At 39.1% G+C, this 23,344-nt stretch overlaps 1 protein-coding gene across 1 annotated transcript in view; it reads left to right on the top strand.

The window, feature by feature from the left end:
* The window catches only part of SYT1 (synaptotagmin 1), a 538,616-nt gene that overhangs the window by 438,455 nt on the left and 76,817 nt on the right, over positions 1-23,344 (top strand). The window contains exon 10 of the mRNA XM_019952111.3: positions 16,085-16,202. Coding sequence (XP_019807670.2) covers positions 16,085-16,202 — 118 coding nt within the window. The remainder of the gene's footprint in view (positions 1-16,084; positions 16,203-23,344) is intronic.

The following is a 23,344-nucleotide window of genomic DNA, read 5'->3' as shown; positions in this document are numbered from 1 at the left end:
ACCTGTACTCCATGGCTGTGAAGATATGGAATAAATCATATGAAGTATCCAACACATAGAAGCTGATCTGTAAAAGGCAGCCCGATTTTTTTTTTTTTTTTTTTTTGTGGTATGCGGGCCTCTCACCGCCGTGGCCTCTCCCGCCGCGGAGCACAGGCTCCGGACGCGCAGGCCCAGCGGCCATGGCTCACGGGCCCAGCCGCTCCGCGGCACATGGGATCCTCCCGGACCGGGGCACGAACCCGCGTCCCCTGCATCGGCAGGTGGACTCTCAACCACTGCGCCACCAGGGAAGCCCGGAAGCCCGATATTAACAATGACTAACATTTATTGAGCACTTCCTGTGTGCCAGCTTCTGTATGCACAGCACGTGTATATTAACTCTTTAATCCTCACAACAGTCCTTTAGTTTATTATCATTCCCACTCTACTGATAAGGATACAGAGTCCCACAAAGGTTAAGAATGTCCCCAGATCACAGCTAAGTAAGTGATTGGTCAAGATTTGGACTCGGCAGCCTTACTACAGTATTAACTGTGGTACTAACTGTCTCTAAAAATCAGTTTTGAGAACCTCATACCTTTTAGGAATAAAAGCTTAACCTCCAGTCCATTTTCCTTTCTTGATGTACCTTATTTGGAACCATAGGAAACTCTTTCTCAATGACCCCATGAAAAATTGTCTGTGGTTACCTCTGTAAGCTATTCAGTTTTACCCTCACACACAAACGAGTATTCTTAATTTATACTAGAAACAACTTCTTTCAGAAAGATTTCCCACCTGACCCTGTACCATTGTCACCTACAAGGGACATCATTGGCTCACTTCTCTGCCTTTAATTCACTCTGGATAAGTTTGAAAGTAACCCTTTATAGTACAATACATTCTTTACATTTTTTGTGTTTTTTCCCATAAGCTTAAACCTATAAGACTCCTCTATCTTCAAAAAGTAGTCATATGTATCTACGATTCATTATCTTCAGACAAATCTTTTCAAATATTTCAAGGACTCTGACTGCCTAAAGGCTTTTTTCAGATAACAATTTTTTTGGTGTTTTTTTTTTTGTTTGTTTGTTTTTGCGGTACGCGGGCCTCTCACTGTTGTGGCCTCTCCCGTTGCGGAGCACAGGCTCCGGACGTGCAGGCCCAGCGGCCGTGGCTCATGGGCCAAGCCGCTCCGTGGCATGTGGGATCTTCTTGGACCGGGGCACGAACCCGTGTCCCCTGCATCAGCAGGCGGACTCTCAACCACTGCAGCACCAGGGAAGCCCTACATAACAATTTTATACATATTCTTTTTAGCTTCAAATTCAAAATGATGTCCCTTAGATTTCACATATTCTTTCTCTGAGTCAAAAGATTTTGGGGGGTCATCTGAAGTATATATGGTGATTTTTTTTAAATTTATGTCATTTTTACTTATTTGCCAAAAATATGCATGAAAGCAATGGAAATAAGGATTACCTCAGGCTCTTAATTTGTCCCTTTGCAGAATTTATTGAACAATAATGGTTACTACTTTTCTAAGAAAGAGTTCATGGAAATCTGCAAACTACTTTAAGGTACAGTGTTGGCAAACATGCTTTTATGGGATTTCAAATGTGAAAAAGTTCTTTTTAAATTTTTATACTGGGACATCCCTTGTGGCACAGTGGTTAAGAATCTGCCTGCCAATGCAGGGGACATGGGTTCGAGTCCTGGTCCGGGAAGATCCCACGTGCTGTGGAGCACCTAAGCCTGCGTGCCACAACTACTGAAGCCTGCACGCCTAGAGCCCGTGCTCCGCAACAAGAGAAGCCACCACAATGAAAAGCCCATGCACCACAACGAAGAGTAGCCCCCTCTCTCAGCAACTAGAGAAAGCCTGCATGCAGCAACAAAGACCCAACGCAGCCAAAAATAAATAAATTTATAAATAAATAAATCTTTAAAAATTTTATATTGATCTCCATTAACAGGATATCACATAATAAAATCCGAGATGAAAACCATAGATAAAAACTAAATCCTAATAAAATGATAAAAAAATCACCTGATGAAATTGGCCAGAAATTTATGGGCCCGTTTTCTCAGTCACATTTTCTAGAAGCTAAGTTTCCTTCATTAAAAATACGATGTTCAAAGTTGAAAACCAGAATGCCATTACAAATAAAAGAGGAAAATTATCACAGTTTAAAATGCCTTGAGTTAGTTGCATAACACACATCCTTAAAAATTCTTTTAGTCGTCATTTCGCATAAAAAATCTGTGATGTCCTTTACATAACAATAAAAACAAAACCCTGACATCTCAGCAGGTCACTCCAGCTGTCAGTCTGAATACATGCAAAATGAAGGAAATAAGATAATACCTATGTGCTTTCTTTGTCTGAAGACGATAGCTTCCAAGCAAATTCACATCACACTCATTTGCAGATAAACTATATTTTTGCACTGTGTGATGTAGTGACATCCACATTTCCATGCAAGGGACCACTGAATTCCCTAATGATCTGATTTTCTTAACGATGAGCACCAGTGAACTTTCCCCTAGGCAAACCAGATGGAAACGAAATTGTTTCTGCAAAATGAACAATTTGTGAAATGTTGGCAAATTGAATTCCAAATATACTTAGAGATGATCTTGACTTCCTCTGTAAGTCTGCCACAACATGCAGTGCATTTAAGGCCTACATGAGAAATACACTAATTATCTGCATAACCTTTAAGGAAAAATAAATGAGAACAGAAGATCACCACTGGAGAGAGAAAAGCCAAACTCTGATGAAGTAGTAATGTGTAGATGGGACCGTTTCACTAAGAAACTGAGATTAATGTAGATGTTCTTAGAGGTGTTCACTTATCACCTTTGAGATTGGTGATCTATTTTGTGAAGGGGGTAACTCAAGCTAAGCAAATTTCTTCACATTGTTTCAAGTCAGTTACATAGCCAAGATGAAAATATAAATTCAAATGCCTAATCTATATGCATATAATTTGCAACTCCATATATTTTTATCTTTATCTGAAAACTGAATTAACTGGGCTGTTCATGAGAAAGATTTTGCTTCCATTATCCACAATCTGATTATATTACTATTTTCACAGTGACACTGAAACTATCAAGCAGATGCAACATACTTGTGGTACAGAAGATGGACTGTACTTTTCTCTTTATCTCAATAATCCTTACAGGTCTCCTCGTATCCCATCCATGGAGGGTTGCAATGCCCCTGGAGATGGCCATAGTCATAATTGGGATTTGTACCTATTCAGAAATTCAAATATTCCACCTCAGCTGTTATATCATCAAGTAATGAGGATTCTTTTGCATCTTTACAAGAGCCAGCTACTCAATGTCTAATAAATAATGAAGTAGTGGAAACTATTTAAAAATGGTTATTCTACTGATATTAACCTAGTAAGAAAATGATATTAATACATCTCATGTACAGGGTTAGTATTTCAAAGCTCTTTTCTTTGATTTCATTTTATTCTTACCAGTTCTTTACTAGAAAATGTAGTTGCATTATTATATATAAATCTAGTTAGAGTTTCTCTTCAAGCAAACTAGCCAAATTCCCAGTGTTATTCGCGTATCATTTTTAAAACCTATTCCCAAACAGTAACTGTTTTCTCTTTGGCTCTTTTATGTTTTTGTCCTGTCTAGTTTTTCCGCTAATGATATTTATCCATTGTCCTTGGCATGTCTGCTCTCTCAGAAAGCTTGATCCCCAAGATTCCACTTCCATATTCTCTTTGCCTTTAATAAGAAACCCAAATGATATCTTAACTCTAAAGAAACTTTATTGTCAGCTATGTGCTCGACAGTTTTTTGTTTTTACATCACTAGTGCATATAGCATAGCTTTTCATTTCTTCCCCATCAGAGTCTTGGCCAACTGATTCCAAATTTTTCTTACAATAGCACAAAAACTAAAAATTGGCATTTCCTCTGTCCTATCCCTTTTCTACAGTAAGACACAATGGCTCTTGACCTGTAACTTTATATCGACTTTTAGCCGTATGGCAGACACTTTGTTAGGCAAAAGTGATGAAAATATAAGCCTTGTTTAATGAAAGAGGCACATAGGGAACAGGCATCTTGTGTGTAATATTATAAGTGCTATACTGAGAGTTTAAAAAGGTGTCATTGTAACAAAAATAGGGAAGAAAAGCCATTCATGAGAATGTCCAGAGGATGACTCAGTAGAGATGACAGCTGAGAATTAAGAGGAGTCCAGTAGTAAAACAAAGGGAGGGAGTTATACCAGTTAAAGGAAGCAGATGTCCAAAGATATGAAAGCACAAAAGAACGTGGTGCAATCCACAACATGCAATAGTTCTTGTTCTGTTGCCTGCAATCCAAAATGAATCTGCTTTCGTGTAGTAACATTTCTGTTGTATAAGTGTGCATCTCCTTTGCTATTTCTTTATATAATACTTTTGTCGTTTTCCTTTGTATGTCCATGGGCTTCATCCTCTGCTCTGGTGTCATCTTCATAGGTTGTCCTTTGTATTTTCAAAAATCTGTTCAAGTGAGACCACCCTTTCCAAGAGTCTGTCAAAAGGGCGGTTGTGTTTAACCTGAATCCTCCTACTTCTGCTCTCTTAATTCTTCTTGCTCATATAGATTATGAGAACCGGAACAGTCAAAAAGCTGGTCTTCTTCTTCCCCTGCTACACGTTCACACATCTAACCCATAATCCATCCCTTTCCAAAAATCCATCCCCCCACTCCTGTGGCATTCTTCCCCTACTGATGGGTATCAAGAACCCCCAGACCAATCCCTTCAGGAATGTTCACTTCCCCCTTTATTGTCAAGTACTTGCACTTTATTGGAAGATAAAGTAAACAAACTGGCTTTTCCCCCGACCCCTTACTCTCTTTTTCAAGTTTCTTTTCTCTCCTCTATTCCTTTCTCTATTTTTTCCCCACTGCCTTGCCTCTCCAACCTCAATTTATTGGCTTTTTTTCCCGTCTTCTCTCTTTTTTGAAGGCTCCCATTTGCTATGGACAGCCCCCTTGGCAAGCTGAAGCCGCAAGTGGAAAAGCTGGACTTGGCCCCTATGACCTCCCTCACCTTGCTTAAGTGGCTTTTCTCCCCTTGCAGCTTCTGTGTGACTAGCCTAGTGCATAGCGTGCTCTTTTTGTTGCCTTCTTTTTGGTTCTCTTCTCCGTGATTGTAAGCTCCTCTTGGCTCACAGGTGGGTCTTACGTAATCCTCACGGAAAGAAAGAGCAGGCACGATTCATCTATTTTAATGGTGCAGGAAGAACTTGCTTGCAGTGCCCCCCTGAGGTGGTTGGTGGCAGAACTCAAGTCCACGGAGCATTTACCTTCCCTTTCACCCAGACCTCCCTGAGAAGAAGGAAAACCTTCCTGGGGCAATGGTGTCTCCTACTTGTGTGGTATTACCATTCCTTCTGGATTTCTTGGTCACCACCCCAGAACTAAAAAGGGAAAGTGTTCTTTGGATAAAACAGCACCTTGGCTTCTGAGTTCTCTCTGTCAAGACCCTATTCCCCCATGGTACCTTTCACGTTAGTTAGGATGCACCAGTAAACGTAGCTATGGAGTGAGAGGTCAGGGTACTAAGTCTTTGCAGTTGTTGAGTATGATTAGTAAACATTTAATGCTGCTCTACCAGAAAGACTATGTATAAATCATTCAAATGCTTATCTCTGCCAGTAAAAATGACACATCTCAGAGTTGAAAGTGCCAAACTATGCCTTCCAAGGATTACCTGGCATTGTTTTTCATGACTGCTCCAGCACCAATGGCCCACCTTCTGGCATATTATTTATGTATAATGGCTTCCTTTATAATTGCCTAGGTCAAATTTGCATTTTTATGTAGAAATAGGTTGCTCATATTTCAAAATTACTTAGTATCCACACTTCCGGTTTAAAAGAAGATAACGCTGGTTCCCATAATCCAAATTTAACTATTTGGAAGAGGCCCCAAAAGTCACATGAAGACAAGAAAATAGAATATTTAAAATTGGGTCTGACCTAGAAAATCAAGGACATGTAGCTAACAGAGAGAGAATGTTAAAGGGACAAAGCAACGTGGTCTCTTTAGATACTTTCCACAAACGTTCTGCATTATTTCCCTTCGCTTCACATGTCCTCATACAATTGGGTCATTCACCTGGATTCCTACTAGGCGCTCTGACTGACTAAGGCAGCATCCCTAGCTATGGAGACATACTCACAATCTTGGCGTTTTTGCCCGTCTCCACTCACTTAGATAAATCTTCCATAACCCAAAGAACTGTCAACTAAAATTTAATACCATGATGGATTGCCATGTCATCCTCTAGGGGGCAAAACAGCGTTTCATATTATTTTAAAGGACTCCTAGAGATCTAAAACTTTAGGGGAAGGGAATGAATGGTGGAATTTCAGGCCCCAAAGCACACTACAGAATGAAGAATCTTTTGACAAGGACATTGCCAGGACTCACTTTCCATTCTACATTCTGGTCGCATTCCCCTGTCCACCACTCGAAATTCTCATTTGAAATTAACCAAAACAAATTCCTCTACCTTCTCTATACTGGTCCTTCCAAATATATATTTCTAAAATGGCACTAATCATTTTATGTTGAACTTTTGTTTTTATGCTTGTCCCCCTCAACACAGAATAAGTTTCTTAAGGTCAAGGACAAGTTTTCATCATCCATTCTTCCTAGTACCTTGCACCATGACTGACATATTGAAAACACAAAATAAGCATTTGGCAAACTGAATTAATGAAGTATAAGCATTGCTCATTTTCTACTAACCACAGAAAGTGAAATGGATCACTAATCATACTTTTGAAAACACTGTTTAGAATTCATTCATTTATTTCTATTAATTATGTAAGGCTAGGCTACAGTAAGAAGTTGGCCCAAACATGTAATGGTTCAGCAAAAGAAATTTATTTCTTGCTCACTCAGTAGTACAAAGTGGTTCCACATTGGCAGGTAGGGTTCTTTTACTGTGCCATTTGGGGATCCTGGCAAACTGAACCTCTGCCATCTACAGCACGTGGCTTCGAAGGTCACAGAGGTCACTGTCACAGTCATAGGGGAGATGAAAGATCATACAAAGTAGTTATGGGGGATTGAGTCTAGAAGGGCACACTTCACTTCGGTTCACAGTCCATTGGCTAGAATCCAATCACAAGACCTCATCCAACTGCAAGGAGGGCTGAGAAATGTAGTCTAGCTATGTGTCCAGGAAGAAGAGAATGGATTTTGACAAACAACTAGCAGTCTCTGTCAGAGTTGAGCACTCAAATATGCATGCATTCTTTGTCTCAATGAATATGTGCTAATCATATCTTATATGCCAGAACTATGCATACAGATTAAAAGGGTACTGTATAAAGATGGTCAAGTTCATGTAAGTGAGATGCAATCCAATAATCACACAAATCAATATCTGATTGCTGTATATCATTACAATTACTGGGCATGATTATAGTAATGATAACTATAGTCAAAACTTCAAAAGAAGAGTATAAGGAACCACTAAAGAATATTTAAGAAAGGCTTTACTTAGTCTTGGAGTCAGGTAAGGCTTCTCTAAATAAATGTTGAGGTAAGGTCTGAAAGATGAGTAAAGGTTACATAAAAGGGAGAATAACGAAAGGACAGAATGTGTCAAGCAAAAGGAACTGTTCATATGGTGGTGCTAAGAGTACAGTTAACATGACTTATTTCATGATATGAAGAAGCCTGATATGAAGAGGCTGAGGAGTAAGCAGGAACAAGACATTGAAGAATATTTTAACTGGTGGTAAAGTTGTGGATCTTTATCCCAAGAGAGACAGAAGACCTACTTGAGGATTTTAAGTAGATTTGTTATTTAAGAGGCCGACTCTGCCCACTATATTCCAGGAGTAAATTGGAGGAGGACAATTTAGAGACTATTAGAATATCCCAGGTGACAGATTATTGGATTAGGGGGTAAATACTCTAATATTGAAATATTAGAGATTTATTGGAAAACGATGGAAACAAGTGAACCCACTTGAGAGATTTCTAATAGATAAAATCAGATCTCTAAAGAAGTCAATGGTCAGTGATAATGCCCAGTTTTCTGGCTTTAGCAACTGTTTGGAGGCGGTTACCAATACTGAAATAGAGTGAACCAGGCTTGTGAGAAATGTAATGCAATTCAGTTTTTGGCATTTGAGTCTAAGATCTTTATTTAACGTACTAATGTGGAAATGACAAGGGAGCAGTGGATATATAAGTCTGGAGTCCAGATAAAAGATCGGAACTGAAGAAACAATCTTGGGAATCATTTCTGGATTGTAACTGAAGCCATAGACAGGGACAATATCAGTTTAAGAAGAAAAGAAATGGGCTTGGACTAGAATCAGTGGCCAGAGAGGCAGATAAATCAAGAAAGCCTCCAGAATTACAGAATCCAGGGAAGAGAGAGAAGTCAACACATCCTGCTGAGAGTTCAGGTTAATGAAACCTGAAAAATATTTATGACTTACCAAGATGGATGTCATTTGAAAACTTGGCAGAAACAATTTCAATTCAATAAAGTAATGGAGAAATCAGTAGAACATGAACAAATAGGGACAGTGAATGTAGACAATTCATTCAAGAAGTTTGGCTTCTCTAGATAGTGCCTATTTCGACCACCCTCTTCCCTATATATGGCACTATGTATGGGGAAGAAGGTGGTTGAAATAGGATTTTTGTTATAATAGCAAGTGCTCACATAGTACGTTTTATGTGCCAAGCACTCTTCTAATTACTTTACTTTGCCTTGTATTTTACCATGTTTATTTTGTTCCTTGGTTTTGTATGCTTTATTGTGCCCTAGTATCTAGGACAGTGGTGGCCCATAGGAGATGCCCAATAAATGTTTGATGAACAAATAGTTAATGCCCATGTCTCAGTCCAGTGCTCTCTCCATCACTCTGTACTGCACTGTACTGTTATTTTTAATAGGCATTTTGATTTTCTATTTTCATCATTTTTAGAGCACTTCAGAATATCCACTTTTCTGTTGTTAATTCTTATTTCTAATAGGACTACAAGTGTATCTCTTCATCAAAGTAGAAGTTAAAGATATAGTGAAAAAAATTTGAAGATGTAAATCATAAATAGAAATCTGTCCTTAATTAAATTACATATATATTATACTTATAGAAGAGTAACTTGTTTAAGCGCTTAGAGACTTTGCCCGTGCATCCCTGTGCCTGGAATATTCTTGCCCTGTCCTTCAAGGGGTTCACATTGACTCTTCCTGTGGAATCTTCCCATCTCAGCTCAGGTATTTTCTCTTCAAGCACACTTACATGTCACCAATCCCCCATATATACTAGCTCTAGCTGAAAGGGGAAAGCTGGAAGACTTGTCCTAAAGCTACATTTGCATGGCAAGCACATTTGTTTTACAAAGAATGTTTATTTGGGGTGGCTGGAAAAATTTATCCTTGATTATTGGGGGTATAAATCTCCAAATAAAGTCTTCCTTCCTTAATTCTATCACTAGACCCTGGCAAGTTTCAACCTTCTCCTCTTTGCCCCCAGAGTATTTGTGCCACCTGTTCAGTGCAGTTAACACATGATATTGTTATTCTGTTTAAATTTGTCTTTCTACTACATTCTGAACTTGTTTAAAGTCATCTTATTCCTCTAGGTATCTATGGAGCCTAGACTAGACCCTGGAAGAGTTTATGATGGAACTTAATCATTGCTTAGTAAGAAATGAATAGTTGAATGCATATGAAGTTAATCAATTACATGGTAACCTCACAAAAATAAGTATTAAAAGAAATAACATAGTCTCATTCACCTGAACCATTTACTGTCCATTTGCACGCTAGGCCAGATTCAGTCTTTTTAGCCTGGGTACATCCACAGCAACATTTCACACTGTGACCATCTGGACCATTAGATGTAAATACCGATTTGCAGATACTTCAGGGGTAGAAGAGTAGTTATGGGAATAAAAAGAATTTCAAAGATACTACCACACAAAGGATATGTTTAAAGCCACCCTACCTGTTATTAAAATTAAAAACCTGACATTGACCTTTCCTATAAACGAATAATATCTTTGTATTTTTACAAATGGAGAACACGCAAATAGTCTAGATTTTCATTTTGAGAGATTGGACTGCCATTTGTCTGTTACCTCTAAATAGATGCCCAACCTCAGAAAAAAACCTTCTATTCAGAGAGAATATCTCCAGTTTAACACATAGAAAAATCTTAAGATTAACATAAATAGAATATGTCCTTTTAAAATGTCACAGCATTAAGTCAATTCAGGTACCTTTTTAAAACTCATTCAAAAGTATAGCATTTCCAACAAGTGTGTGAACTTAGCCCCATTTGCAAAGATCATTAAAGTGAACACCTCTCTCTACACATAAAATGATGGACGGTGCTATAAAAAACAGCATATATTCATTTTAATCAAGCTTTTTATTTACCCAATGGAGATGACCTCTGTTCTAGTATCTATAATGCTTTTCAAAAAGGAAAGGTATTACTGTAGTTGTCTATATTAAATCATTAATTCATGTCTACTCTATTCAGTGGATGCTTTTAAAAAAATATCAGAATTATCAAGCTGCTCAGAACAAAGGTGCTTTCTGATTGTCAGCTCCATATTCTAAAAGAGCAGGTTAATTTCTCTGAATCTCACAGTTGGAACTTTCTAACACTAACTGGCAGTTTCCACCTAGTGATCAAGGCAATTGACTAAAATAAATTATACATAAAGCTGAGATTTCTAATAGTAGTAAGGTCCCTTCATGAGCTAATCATACCAGCAAAAGCACTCATCTGTCGGCTGCAACCCCATAGGGTCTTGAAATTATCGTATAAAAACTGCACTTCCAAGAATGTTTTCGTTTCCAGTTTCATGAAAGGACTAACTGAGCCATGTCTACAGAACTAGGAACAAAGAAAGACCTCTGAATATATTCATTAGTTGACTTGTTGATTAACTAGAAACACTGTTGATATATCGAGTACTAGTGTCCATACTGTTTACAAAACAAGACTGGTGAGGCTCTCTTTTCAATGCAATCAACCAACAGTTATTTCTAAGCCCCTATCATGTGCCTTATTAGGTAGTATCAAGTACAATCCCTCTTCTTCTGGAGATTAGGGTGAGGGGAACTCGCAAATATGAATAGGGGAAAATATCTCTAGGCACCATACTACTGGCTATAAAGCAATTAATTACTAGTAGAAATCCTTGTGCACTATGGAGTTACTTAAAGATATGGAACTTGGACTAGGGCTTAATGGTTAGGGGTAATTTAATTAGGCATAATAAGGGACTACAGACAGACATTGTAGATGAATTTCCTGACTAAGCAAAAATCTGGTGATGGGAAGGAAGATAGCTCAGAGACGTAGTCATTGCTGTGGTGACCCCTACACACACACACAGTCTTGCACCATCTTCATGATGAAGGCATTTATTCCACTGGCCAAGAGTGTTGATGGCTGACACTCGTAACAACTGAGTTGCTCCTTCTTAGAATCTCCCTCACAGCTGAGGAGGCCCTGGTCCAAGATGTGGGGAAAGGCCACATCCAAAGACCGGTGGATTCAGGAGCATAAAAGTCATCTCTTCAGAATTTAGAACATCTCTGAAGAGCTATTTTAGCTCCAGAACTTCCCATAGGATCGACTGAGGCCTTTGGTGTGACTGCATCATAGCCCAACTTCTCCACCTGAGCCATCCTGCTTTCTGCATTCTCCCACAGGTGTTGATTCAAAGGACACATCCCAATCTCCCATTTGCAAATCAGTTTGCTTCCATGAAGAACCCAACCTGTGGATACTGAGGACATTGACTATAATTGATAGTAGGGAATCTGCATTTATTCCATCAATAGGAATCATACAGCTCTGCTCTGTGCCAGCCATCTCTTGTGGATCTCATACTCTGGTGGGGAAAACCTCAACAAAATAGAACTTCGAGCAATATGTGCTAGGATGAAAAAAAAAGCAGGGCATGGGGGTAGGTAGTGTGAGTGTTTAGGAGTGGATGGAACCTCTTCAGATAGCATGGCCATATAAAAGGTCTCTAAAGAGGTGATATGTAAAGCAGAAAGCTAAGCAAACTAATAGAACAATCCATGATAGTATCTGGGGGAAGAATATTGCAGGCAGAAGGAAGAGCATAGGCAAAGGGTCTGAAGTCAAAGTGTACCTAACGGGTTTGGAGGAGAGAAAGTAAGATCGGGAGTATAATGGTAGGAGATGGAGGGGTGAGACCCCCATCTATAAGGCCTTTAAGTGTAAGGAATTCAGATTATTCTAAGTGAAATGGGAATACATTGAAGGGCTTTGAGTAGGATTGTCTCATGACCAGATTTCCACTTTGAAAAGATCAGTCTGCCTTCTATGTGAGGAAGAGTCTAGAAAGGAGCAAGAGTTGAAACAGAGTGGCTATCAGGAGGCTATTAGAGAAGTCTAGGTCAGGAATTATGTGATGCTTTAGACTTAAGGTTACCAATAGTCATGGTTTGCCTGGGATCGAAGTCTCCCAGTATACAGGACTTGTGAGGCTTAAACCAGTAGAGTCTTGAGCAAATGAGGGTGGTTGGTCACCCTTCTTGGACTAGAATGATGACCCTATAAATGGGGAGATACAGTCAAATTCAAAATATATTCTGAAGATTGAGTAGGTAGTGAAGTTGAAGAAAAAGATTTGGATAGTTAGGGCAAAGAATAGAGCTTCTTGAAAGCCAGGAAGATGGGTTTGGACCTTTGAAAGATTAGCTTGGCATTAGTATGTGGTCTACATTGGACTTTGGTGAGACTATGACTTAAAGAAATCTTTGCTCAGACTATTTCAAAAGAGATGACAGAAGTATTTAGGGCATAGTCTCACAGAGTGGAAATGGAGGTGAAGGGGATAGCGGTAGTGGTGGAGGCCATGGTGTAGGGTGATGGTAGTAATGGCAGCAAATGGTAGAGATGCAGGTCATATTGGAAGTGGAGGTGGTGAGGGTAGAGGTCATGCTGATGATGGTGGTAGAAAAAAGTGAAAGAAAAAAATACAGTTGAACATACATTACCCAAAAAAAGAAATGTCAAGACTTGTAGGCTGAATGACTAGAGGAAAACAAAAGGTAAGGTGGCCACTGGAAACAGATGAGTTAGCGACCCTGACAGGTAAGAGTGTTGAAAAGGCAAACAGTTGAGGGGAGGGTTTGCTGATGAACATCCATTTAGTAAGACAATCTAAAAGTGAAAGAATATCCTAGTGGGCGGTCAGTTAGGAATATTAGTTTCTACCATTCCAGATGACAGTCTGACACTAAAGAAAACTCAGGGGCTTCCCTGGTGGCGCAGTGGTTGAGAGTCCGCCTGCTGTTGCAGGGGACACGGGTTCGTGCCCCGGTCCGGGAAGATCCCACATGCCGCGGAGCGGCTGGGCCTGTGAGCCATGGCCGCTGAGCTTGCGCGTCCGGAGCCTGTGCTCCGCTGCGGGAGAGGCCACAACAGTGAGAGGCCTGCGTACCGCAAAAAAAAAAAAAAAGAAAAGAAAAAGAAAACTCAGGATCAAGTCAAAAGACTTTGAGCATTAGCTCCATGCTAATGTAAACCTTATGTAAACCGAGTTTAAAAATTTTAAAGCACTGAAAAGCAACTTCAGTTGATTAACATAAAAATACATGCTTAATTTGGCATACCAATTATGATGATTTTATGAGCAAATGAAATCTTACATGTTCAAGTTCCTAAGTTAATGAATTAAATGGAGATCTGTAAAAGGTGCTAAAATAAGTACTTTTCTCTATTTCCCTTTCTCCCAAAATATCCACTTTGAAATCCAGTCACTCATTCTTCCCCCATCCCATAGCTTTAAAATTAGAGGTAACTTGACATATTTCTTCTACTTGAGGTATGGTTTTTTCAAACTGCAACTGCTTTCTTCTGAAACTAAATATGTAAAATCTTAAAGATTCCCTAGATATCCTAAGATTGAAGAATAAAAGTATACTAGAAGTTATGACAACTCTTCGTTTAGAACACCTGAGATGCCTATAAAGTGTGGAATTAGATTATGGGCCACGAAGAACGGTGTCATTTAAGAGAGAACGGCTGATTAGGATGCTTAGAGTGACCTGGTTCTCCAGCAGTTCCCCAGGAAGGTTACTGTGGCAAATAGACTCCTGCAAAAAGAACCCTTCTGATGAGCATTTCTGAACAGGAGTTTTGTTCATTTACCTTTGTCTTGTCTCCTAAGGTTCAGATGAATTTGTCCATCCTTTGTATTAATTTCTGTGCTATCGAGGCCCGTTCTGTATTTTCAGAGACTATGAAATGTAATCTAGTCCGCTAGATTCTCCTGATATGTACATTAATTCCTAGGGGTGAGTAGGCACATTACAAGTAACTATTATCTACACTAGTGGAAGAGAGGTATGACCTAGATAATTCAAAATGAGGGAATTAGCTCCAATTTCCATATATTTGCTTTTTGAAAATATGTGGAAAGTGATAATTCAGGGAAGGACCTTGTCTTCAAGGAGTTTTTAGTCATGTGGGGAAATTAAGACACGCACAGTAAGACCAAAAAGTCCCCTTAGTAACGTAAGAGATATGTGGGTAAGGTGCTATGGGAACTCAAGAAATGAAAGAACCATGGCTATACACACATGTGGTGATATTTTCAAAAGCATTACATAAGCAGAAAGTACCATTTCTCTCTTCCTCTCTCTCTCACGTGCGCGCACACGCACACACACACAGACATTGAATATATTACTTCTCACCTATCGATAAATTATAGAACAGGTAGATACCCTTTCCTTTTTGAAAGATGGATTTAATGAGTACCCCCCAAAAAAGGAACTGCATTTTCTTAATTTGTTGGATTACATCTCGGCAGTTAATTTAGCCAATTTAACATATGTCAAGATACAGAGAAGGCCAAAAACAGCCAAATTAGGAGTACAACAGGAGAAGACCTGAGGATATGGCCTTCTGTACCTCACTCCTATGTTAGAAATCTATCTGCAAAAGTCTGGCACAACCATTACCTTCTTTGGAATTACTATTGGAGGGGAGATGGGCAGGGAAAAGATGCAAAGAAATAAACCCTGATTTGCCATACATATACTTAATGCCGTATGTCAGTGAGCAGTCTAGCACCTCCAGCATCTGAGAATACAACAAACTGCACACCCTTGCCCCCTCTCTCATGCATTAATATGAATGCAAAAATCTTCCTCATGTTCAATTACCAAAGTTCTTAGTTATCCTAAAGAGTAAAACACTTAAGGTGGGAGAACCCATAGGCCTCTTTTCTGAAAAAGGAGAAAGTTCTATATAGCGTCAACATTTTAAACTCTTCAGTTATTCAGAGATGCTCAAATATAGGATTGGTGAATGTTCTTGAAACTAAAATATGATACCAATGAAATAGCGTGAGGGTATATGAGAAACTTTGTGTTACTGTGTATTTCACTTTTGTGACCCACTGCTTAGATTTTTATAAATTTTAGGATAAGGAAAAAGAAAGTTAGACCTCACTTGAAATGAGTAAAACTAAAAGTGCAAAAACTTATATACGTTTTTGCCTTTTTGCCTTTCTGCTATTAGGAATTTACAATTTCTCATCAATAAATAGAATTTAAATGGAACATGGAAACAAGTATTTTTCCCCCAAAAGTCTAAGTATTACACATAATCCTATTTGAAATGTCAAAAGACAAAAAAGTAGGTAGGTTGAGTCTACCAAAAAAGTGTTAGGCTCTTTTCAAAGCTATTTAATCAAGTTATTAATTTTTGCCAAGAGTTTTGCAGTACTATTCAGAAAGCAGTCTCTAAAAAATTGTCTTGGTCCCATCTCCTGAACCATTGAATTATGGATATATTTTGATGAATGTTAAAGTATAGATGAGCTAATTAAAAACTGAAATGAGTTAGAGTCACTCTTGATGATACCTTAGTGAATGAAAGACCACTGGGTAAATGCCAGTGAACGTTAAGAGTTTTCAACTTCTAATTGTCATAATCCCCCTCCCTGAGGAGTTTACAGTGTTTATGTACAAACCACATTCACCTTTATTTGAAAAATTACTTATACTTTCTTATTGGTTTTCATAGCAAGAGAAATTGGGTGATATCTGCTTCTCCCTTCGCTACGTACCTACTGCTGGCAAACTGACTGTTGTCATTCTTGAGGCAAAGAACCTGAAGAAGATGGATGTAGGTGGCTTGTCTGGTGAGTCTGATGTTTACTGTGTTTTTTGATGCTGTTTCATCGTGGATACCGAATGCACAGCACACGTGCCGCGATGCCCCACTCCTTAATTGGTCACAGTTCTCTTTCCCATGGAACCTGGAAGCAGTTTCAGAATTCATCCCAACACAGAGACCCAGGAAGCCACTCTCAATTTATTAGAATTAGCAGAGAAGATGAGACCTATTTTCCCACTTCACAGCCCAGGTATCAATTGGCAATCCTATAGCTCTGAAAGATGAAAAACTGCTTCTCTTTTGAAAGGCAACACCTATGACCAATTATAATTTTGTTCCCTTTTTTTTGTTTTGTTTTTTGGTCAAAATTCATTTATGATATGAAAAATACTGTTTTATCTGAGACTCATTAGGTTAATACTTAATTTATATAATAAAAGACAAATATTAGGTAAGTATATAGCCTAAGATAGTTTTTAGCAATACTGTTTTGTGTGAACATGCAGCATTTCAAATATATGTGAACAATAAAATCTGAGGGTGAATCCTCATGGTAATGCATTTATTCTCTACAGCTTGTGTTGGGGATGGGGAAATTTGGGGATTTAAAGTTCTGTAAAACCCAATTTTAGTTTCAAAAAAAGTGAGTATATTCTTTTCTTTTTTTTTTTTTTTAGGTGAGTAAAGTATATTCTTTTTTTTTTTAACACCTTTATTGGAGTATAATTGCTTTACAATGGTGTGTTAGTTTTTGCTGTATAACAAAGTGAATCAGCTATACATATACATATGTCCCCATATCTCCTCCCTCTTGCGTCTGCCTCCCACCCTCCCTATCCCACCCCGCTAGGTGGTCACAAAGCACCGAGCTGATCTCCCTGTGCTATGCGGCTGCTTCCCACTAGCTATCTGTTTTACATTTGGTGGTGTATATATGTCCATGCCACACTGTCACTTCGTCCCAGCTTCCCCTTCCCCCTCCCCATGTCCTCAAGTCCATTATACTTGCTCAAAAGCAAAGTCAAATGAAGGACTTGTCATTTCCACAGCGGAACACAATTGTTTTTATTTTCTTCTCTGTGTGATTAAATCAGTTATATTCTTGATCTTCTAGTAACTAATTAAAGTGTGAGGAATTTTCTTGATATGGCACAGGGTCAAAAATAGACTATAGTTGCCATTGTTCATGGCTATGGAATTAGATCCAACATGACTGGTTATTCAGTGCTTTCTCTAATAAAAATATTGCAAACTTCAAAAGGTCACCCTCATGCAGCATGGTGATTTTATATTATAAAGTGTAACAGCTAAAATATGCTAAAGCTAAGGTTCCACCTACTGAACCACTAATTTGTCAACCAAATTCTCCTGGTGCCTAAATTTACTTCTCTTTATAAATATATTGCCTGGGGAATCTGCACGACTTCTTTCATGTCACTAAGACCCCATTTAAAAACTTGCTGCTTTCATTGCCTAATGGCATTAACAGAGCAAGTTTAAAGCAATAAGCAGTTTCTTTCAAAAATGTAGAGTATTTACTGTGCCTAAGATGCAAAATATATGCATACACCTATGTAAGTATCTATACACATCCACCTTTTCCTGGCTCTGTCCTGTAAAAAGGCCTAGAAACAAAGACTGACCTAGTAGCCATGACCATCCCAGAACCAGAAATGGTGTGAAAATACAATTTCTCACTAGAAGAACCTGGAGCTTATTGGAGAAATGGTAGATTCCAGGTGTGGCAAAAGAAGGTATACAAGACAAGCCGAGAACATCTCATCATACCAGAAAGCAAGGAAACTATCAAAGACTAAGGGAGTCATGTCAACAGGCTTAAGAGTCACCTTGAAGAGGCTTCCACTGGCCAAAGATGTGATCATTTGAACATCAGTAATGATAATAAATGCAATGTATTTAAACCTAAAACAAAAGAGTATTTAATGTGCAGAGAAATTTTTAGGCACGAGAACAGTTTACCCCCAGAATTCTACTTAGTATCTTGAAGTCTGACTTCAGACGCCTTTGACCTTTCCGCTTCCTTTGGTTCGATAGCCAACTATCATCATCTAGTTCTCTGCATCCTCTCTCCCACACTTCTTTCCAAACTCCTATGCCAACCACCTCCTCATCACCTCTATCCAGTGCTCTCCTGGTCTTCCTCCCCATTCACCTTAGCACCCTTCATCAGAGTTCCAGAAGCAACTCTACCATGAAGCCAGTAACTTCAGGGTCCCTTATTTGTTCTGTCTTCTCCCAAAGTCCTAGAAAGGAGTCCCCATGGTCACAGATAGATATTTCACCCACAATTTGTTAATCACAGTTTGTGCCTCTTGACACTCTCACGCCTCTTCCATCATCCATCTCTCTTGTTGTTCAGCAGCATCAGAGATGCTACAGGCATTTTTGAGGTTTAGCTATGGGAAGTTGGGTCTAGCAGGACATTATTTATGTGGCTTGCAGTCATAACCATGTGTAGTTGGGTAACTGCTAGGTATCCCAGTGAAGGAAGGGCTCCTGGCATGACTCCTACTACCCATTGGGCTAACTCAACACTGTGACATGGAAGGGGCAAGGCCAAAGGTCATATCTAATTCAGTCTTCGTAACTCTATAAAAGAGAAAAAAATATATTCTTTTTTCAAATGCCAAACTACATTTGCTGAAAATAGCTAGTTAACTGGAACCAAAGTGGGCTATTTTCCCAGGGTTTACAATTATAGTAGCTTCACAACCCACCTAACCCAGTTCCACCCCTAAATTTGAAGTACCTGGAATGATTTGGTTGAACAGTTAAATATTAAATTAAGGATATTTAGCCTTGAAATATCCTTAAAGAGTCCTAATCATATGGGCTTCCTGCTGCCTGTAAAATTAAGTCATAATCACTCAGGTCTACATAATATAGATACTTCCAGATTACACCCCACCATATTTCTATATTTGAACCAAGTTGACCAGCACACTGGTCCCCAGAACAGGCGATGGGATTTGCTGCCTCCACTGTTTGCTTAAGTTGTTTCCTTCACCTGGAATCTCTTCCATCCACCAAGGAAGGTCTAGCTAAACCCTATCCATTCTTCAGGCCCAGCTGAAGTCTTATTTCCTCCATCCATTGAACAACTATGTATTGTGTCCCTACTTTATGTTAGGCATTGTCCTGAAACCAGGTTTACATCAGTGGACAAAACAGCCAAAGGACCCTGCCCTCATACAGATTACATTGTAATGTGCGGAAACAGACAGGAAGCCAATAAATAAGAAAAGCACGTTGTACACCAAGAGGTGATAAGTGCTATGAAGAAAGCAAAGCAGGGAAGTAGAATAAGGAATGTTGGGGAGAAGCTTTAAATGAGGTGGTTGGAGAAAGACCCGTGAGTAGGTAACCTTTTGGCACCAAGCTGGAAGAGGTGAAGAAGTGAGCCATAGGGGTGCCTGGGACAGACAGCATTATACGTGGAGGGATTCCATGAAGCCTTTTTTGATCCATCCTAAAAGAACAAATTTTTTCCTTTTTTAAGTGCCAGGAGTTTGTTTACACCCTTCAAACATCACGCTTCTCTGACTAGACTGTGCTCTATATTTATATATCCCACCATTCCCACACTGACTGGTAGCACTGAGCTGAGCTGCTGAATGAATAATCAATTATTTACAAAGGAGCTATGGCCTGAAAAAACAAGTCTTGCATTTCAAATTTGTTTAACCTACTTACCGTTAAAATGACTTTAAGCACTTGGATGGTCTGTCTCAAAGTAAGTTGACCTATGTCCAAGGAGACCAAAATTATATAATGAGGTCCTTCCAGGTAATTTGAATGCCAAACTACATTTGCTGGAAATGGCTAGTAAATTGGAACCAAAATGGGTTTTTTGCCAGTGTTTAAATCCCAGTCTCCCACTGTGAGCAATTTGACATTGGACAAGTTATCTAGCTTTTAAGTCTCGGTTGCATTATCTGTAAAGTGGAAATAATTAGAGAATCTTATTTATAAGGTTATTGTGAGAAATAAATGAAAGCACACTAAAGTGCTTACTATTATTGTCATTATTTCTATTAGTAACCTTATCAAATCTTGGGCTAAATATGCAAAATGTGAAAGCAACCAATGGATAGTTTAACCAATTCCTTGATTTAGTGGGAAAAAAGCTTGATGGGATTGGCTGGTCAATTCAGACAAAGAGATATCAGTAGACTCCTGTATTCTAAGTCCCAATATCAAATTAAGACAATATATGGGATTAAACAAAAAATATTGAAGAAATAGGAACATTTTTAAAAATAATTTCTTACGACTCAACACAGTTTCTTTCTTTTCTACTGTATGAATTCAAAAAGCATGGCCTCAAGATTTTGCCTCTATCATATACCCAATATAACAAGCCATGCAAATCCCAACTCTTACCTTACAGTGACAAATTTGATTGGACCATTCACATATCTACAGTAGACACTTGAGCTTTGTTGCTTCCTGTTCTAGCGCTCAAGTATTTGAGCACCAGCGAGGGTTTCCGAATCTAGCTATTTGTATTGAAATCTTGAGTCCTGCAGGCTGCAAGGCTGTTCGTCAGGTGCACGTATGTGCAGTGGGAAATGAGCAGCTTTTGTGCCCTGTACTTGGAAAAAACTCAAGCCTTCGGCCTAGTAACCACAACTTAATATACATCTGCACTTTTGGAGTAAATCTCCCTTCAAATAAATGTTTTCGTAAAAATTGAGGTAGAGTATGAAGAGTGCCTTAGTCCATTCAGGCTGCTATAACAGAACACCATAACATGGGTGTCTCATAAACAGAAATATCTCACAGTTCTGGAGGCTGAGACATCTAGGATTAAGGTGCCAATAGGTTCTGTGTCTGATGAGAACCTCCTTCCTGGTTCACAGATGGATGTTTTCTCTGTGTCCTCACGTGGTAGAAGGAGCAAGGGAGCTCTTTGGGGTCTCTTTTATAAGGTCACTAATCTCTTTCATGAGGGCTCGACCCTCAAGAGCTAATCACCTCCCAAAGGTCCCACCTCCAAATACCATCGCATTGAGGACCCTGTTCCAACGTATGATTTTTAAGGGGACATTAACATTCAGTCTATAGAAAAGAGGTCTAAGAAATTGAAAGCATCAGAAAAGTTGAGAATTCCTAAAGGTGTGAGGTTCTATATATGTCTTGCATTTTTTAGCTGTATAATGTTTATATTTGAATTTCTACCCGTGTAGAGGCACAAGTCAGAAATAACTAGATACCCTGCTCCTAATTTCTTGTCCCTGGATATGTTACAGTTAATCTTCTCAGGTTTTTTTTTTTGGTCACCCCAGAAATTTGAGACTTCTGAGTACAGCTTTAAAGAGGAATGTCAAGACTCTAAATTCAGTTTGGGCTTTATATATCACAAGTTAAAAAAAATTCTGAAAGTTTTCCAACGAGTACATAACTGTTCCAAGAAGGAAAGACAAAACTTCTGAACCAACAAAATGGAAGTGATAGTAAGCTTTTAAGTTTCTGTATTAGGGAGAAGTTCTAATTTTCAACTTTAATCTGAAAATTGTTTTCAAGTGTTAAGAAGTCATTAGCACATAGTTATAAAACACTCTACTAATTTAGAAAACCTTTTCTAACTTGGTTTTCTCATGTGGTCCTCAAGATAGACCTGTAAGGTAGTTTCTGAAGGTGATATTCTCAGAAAATTGAAGCTTAGAGACACTAGACAATGTACGTAAATCATCTTGCTCCACGTCTGTCACATACGTGGCATTCGATACTGGCCATTGCTTTTGTCATTATTGACATTCAAAGCCACCTAATGTGTAGATTGTAGAGCTGGGACTGAAGTCCAGGCCCTACAATTCCCCAACATAGAACATCTCAAAGACTGTTCCATTTCCCTCTTCCGCTGAAGCTAGGACAGAATTCTTTTGAAATTTTTCTAAATGTTTGTACTGCTAGGAACCATGGCAAGTAAATCAAGGTAAAAATCTGCAGCCCTGCCCCCTTGATACGGTTTGTGTTCACTTATATTGTGAAGAGAACATCAAAAGTATGCCAATCATTGGCAGCAAGAGAATGCTGGGAAAACATAGGAAGGACTGAAATGATATGCCCCTAATTCCAGCAGTCTGCTGAAGGTCAAGGACCTGGAGAGGTAACTACAAGGTAGGATCAGGTCAGAGACATCCTGAGGGCTGGTTGGAGAGAGCGTGGTGGAAATTGTTCTCTCTTTTTTGATTTACTTTATTTATTTATTGAAGTATAGTTGATTTACAATGTTGTGTTCATTTCTGCTGTACAGGAAAGTGATTCCATTGTACATATATATATATATATATATATATATATATATACACACATTCTTTTTTGTATTCTTTTCCATATGGTTTATCTCAGGACATTGAATATAGTTCCATGTGCTGTACAGTAGGACCTTATTGTTTATCCATTCTATATGTAATAGTCTGCTAACCCCGAACTCCCACTCTGTCCCTCCCCCCCCCACCCTCCCCCTTGGCAACCACAAGTCTGTTCTCTATGTCTGTGAGTCTGTTTCTGTTCTATAGATAGGTCCATTTGTACCATATTTTAGATTCCACATATAAGTGATATCATATGGTATTTGTCTTTCTGTCTTAGTTCACTCAGTATGACAATCTCTAGGTCCATCCATGTTGCTGCAAACGGCATTATTTCACTCTTTTGTATGGCTGAGTAGTATTCCATCCCATATGTGCACCACACCTTCTTCATCCATTCATCTGTCAGTGGACATTTAGGTTTTTCCATGTCTTGCCTATTGTGAATAGAAACTGTTCTCTCTTACCATCTTTTCTCCCTTTCACTTTCCACACCAAGTCCCACCTCCAGTCTTCTTCCTGGCCGTCCCCAGATCTGTCTCATCACTATGGAATTTATACTGTGAAAAGCAAAGAGCAGGAGTAGAGAGGTCCCCCAAAGCATCTAAGTTCCAAAGAACAGGGCGATGGATTTCACAAACGGCACCAACTACTTGAGGGAGATGATGGCAGAGGAAGAAAGGAGGCACACGGTGGTAAAGAAGTCACCACTGCTTTACAGCAAACTGCCAGTGTGTGGACAAGCCCCTGACACCCAACCCAGTATGATTTACCATATGCTTCCCCAGCCCTGCCGGCCCCGCCCGCCCCCCACACACACGCACTGCTT

Source organism: Tursiops truncatus, chromosome 11, assembly GCF_011762595.2.
Source record: "Tursiops truncatus isolate mTurTru1 chromosome 11, mTurTru1.mat.Y, whole genome shotgun sequence".
NCBI classification, from domain to species: Eukaryota; Metazoa; Chordata; class Mammalia; order Artiodactyla; family Delphinidae; genus Tursiops; species Tursiops truncatus.
Note: the sequence above shows the minus strand (reverse complement) of the source record. Positions and strands in the feature narration are given on the sequence as shown.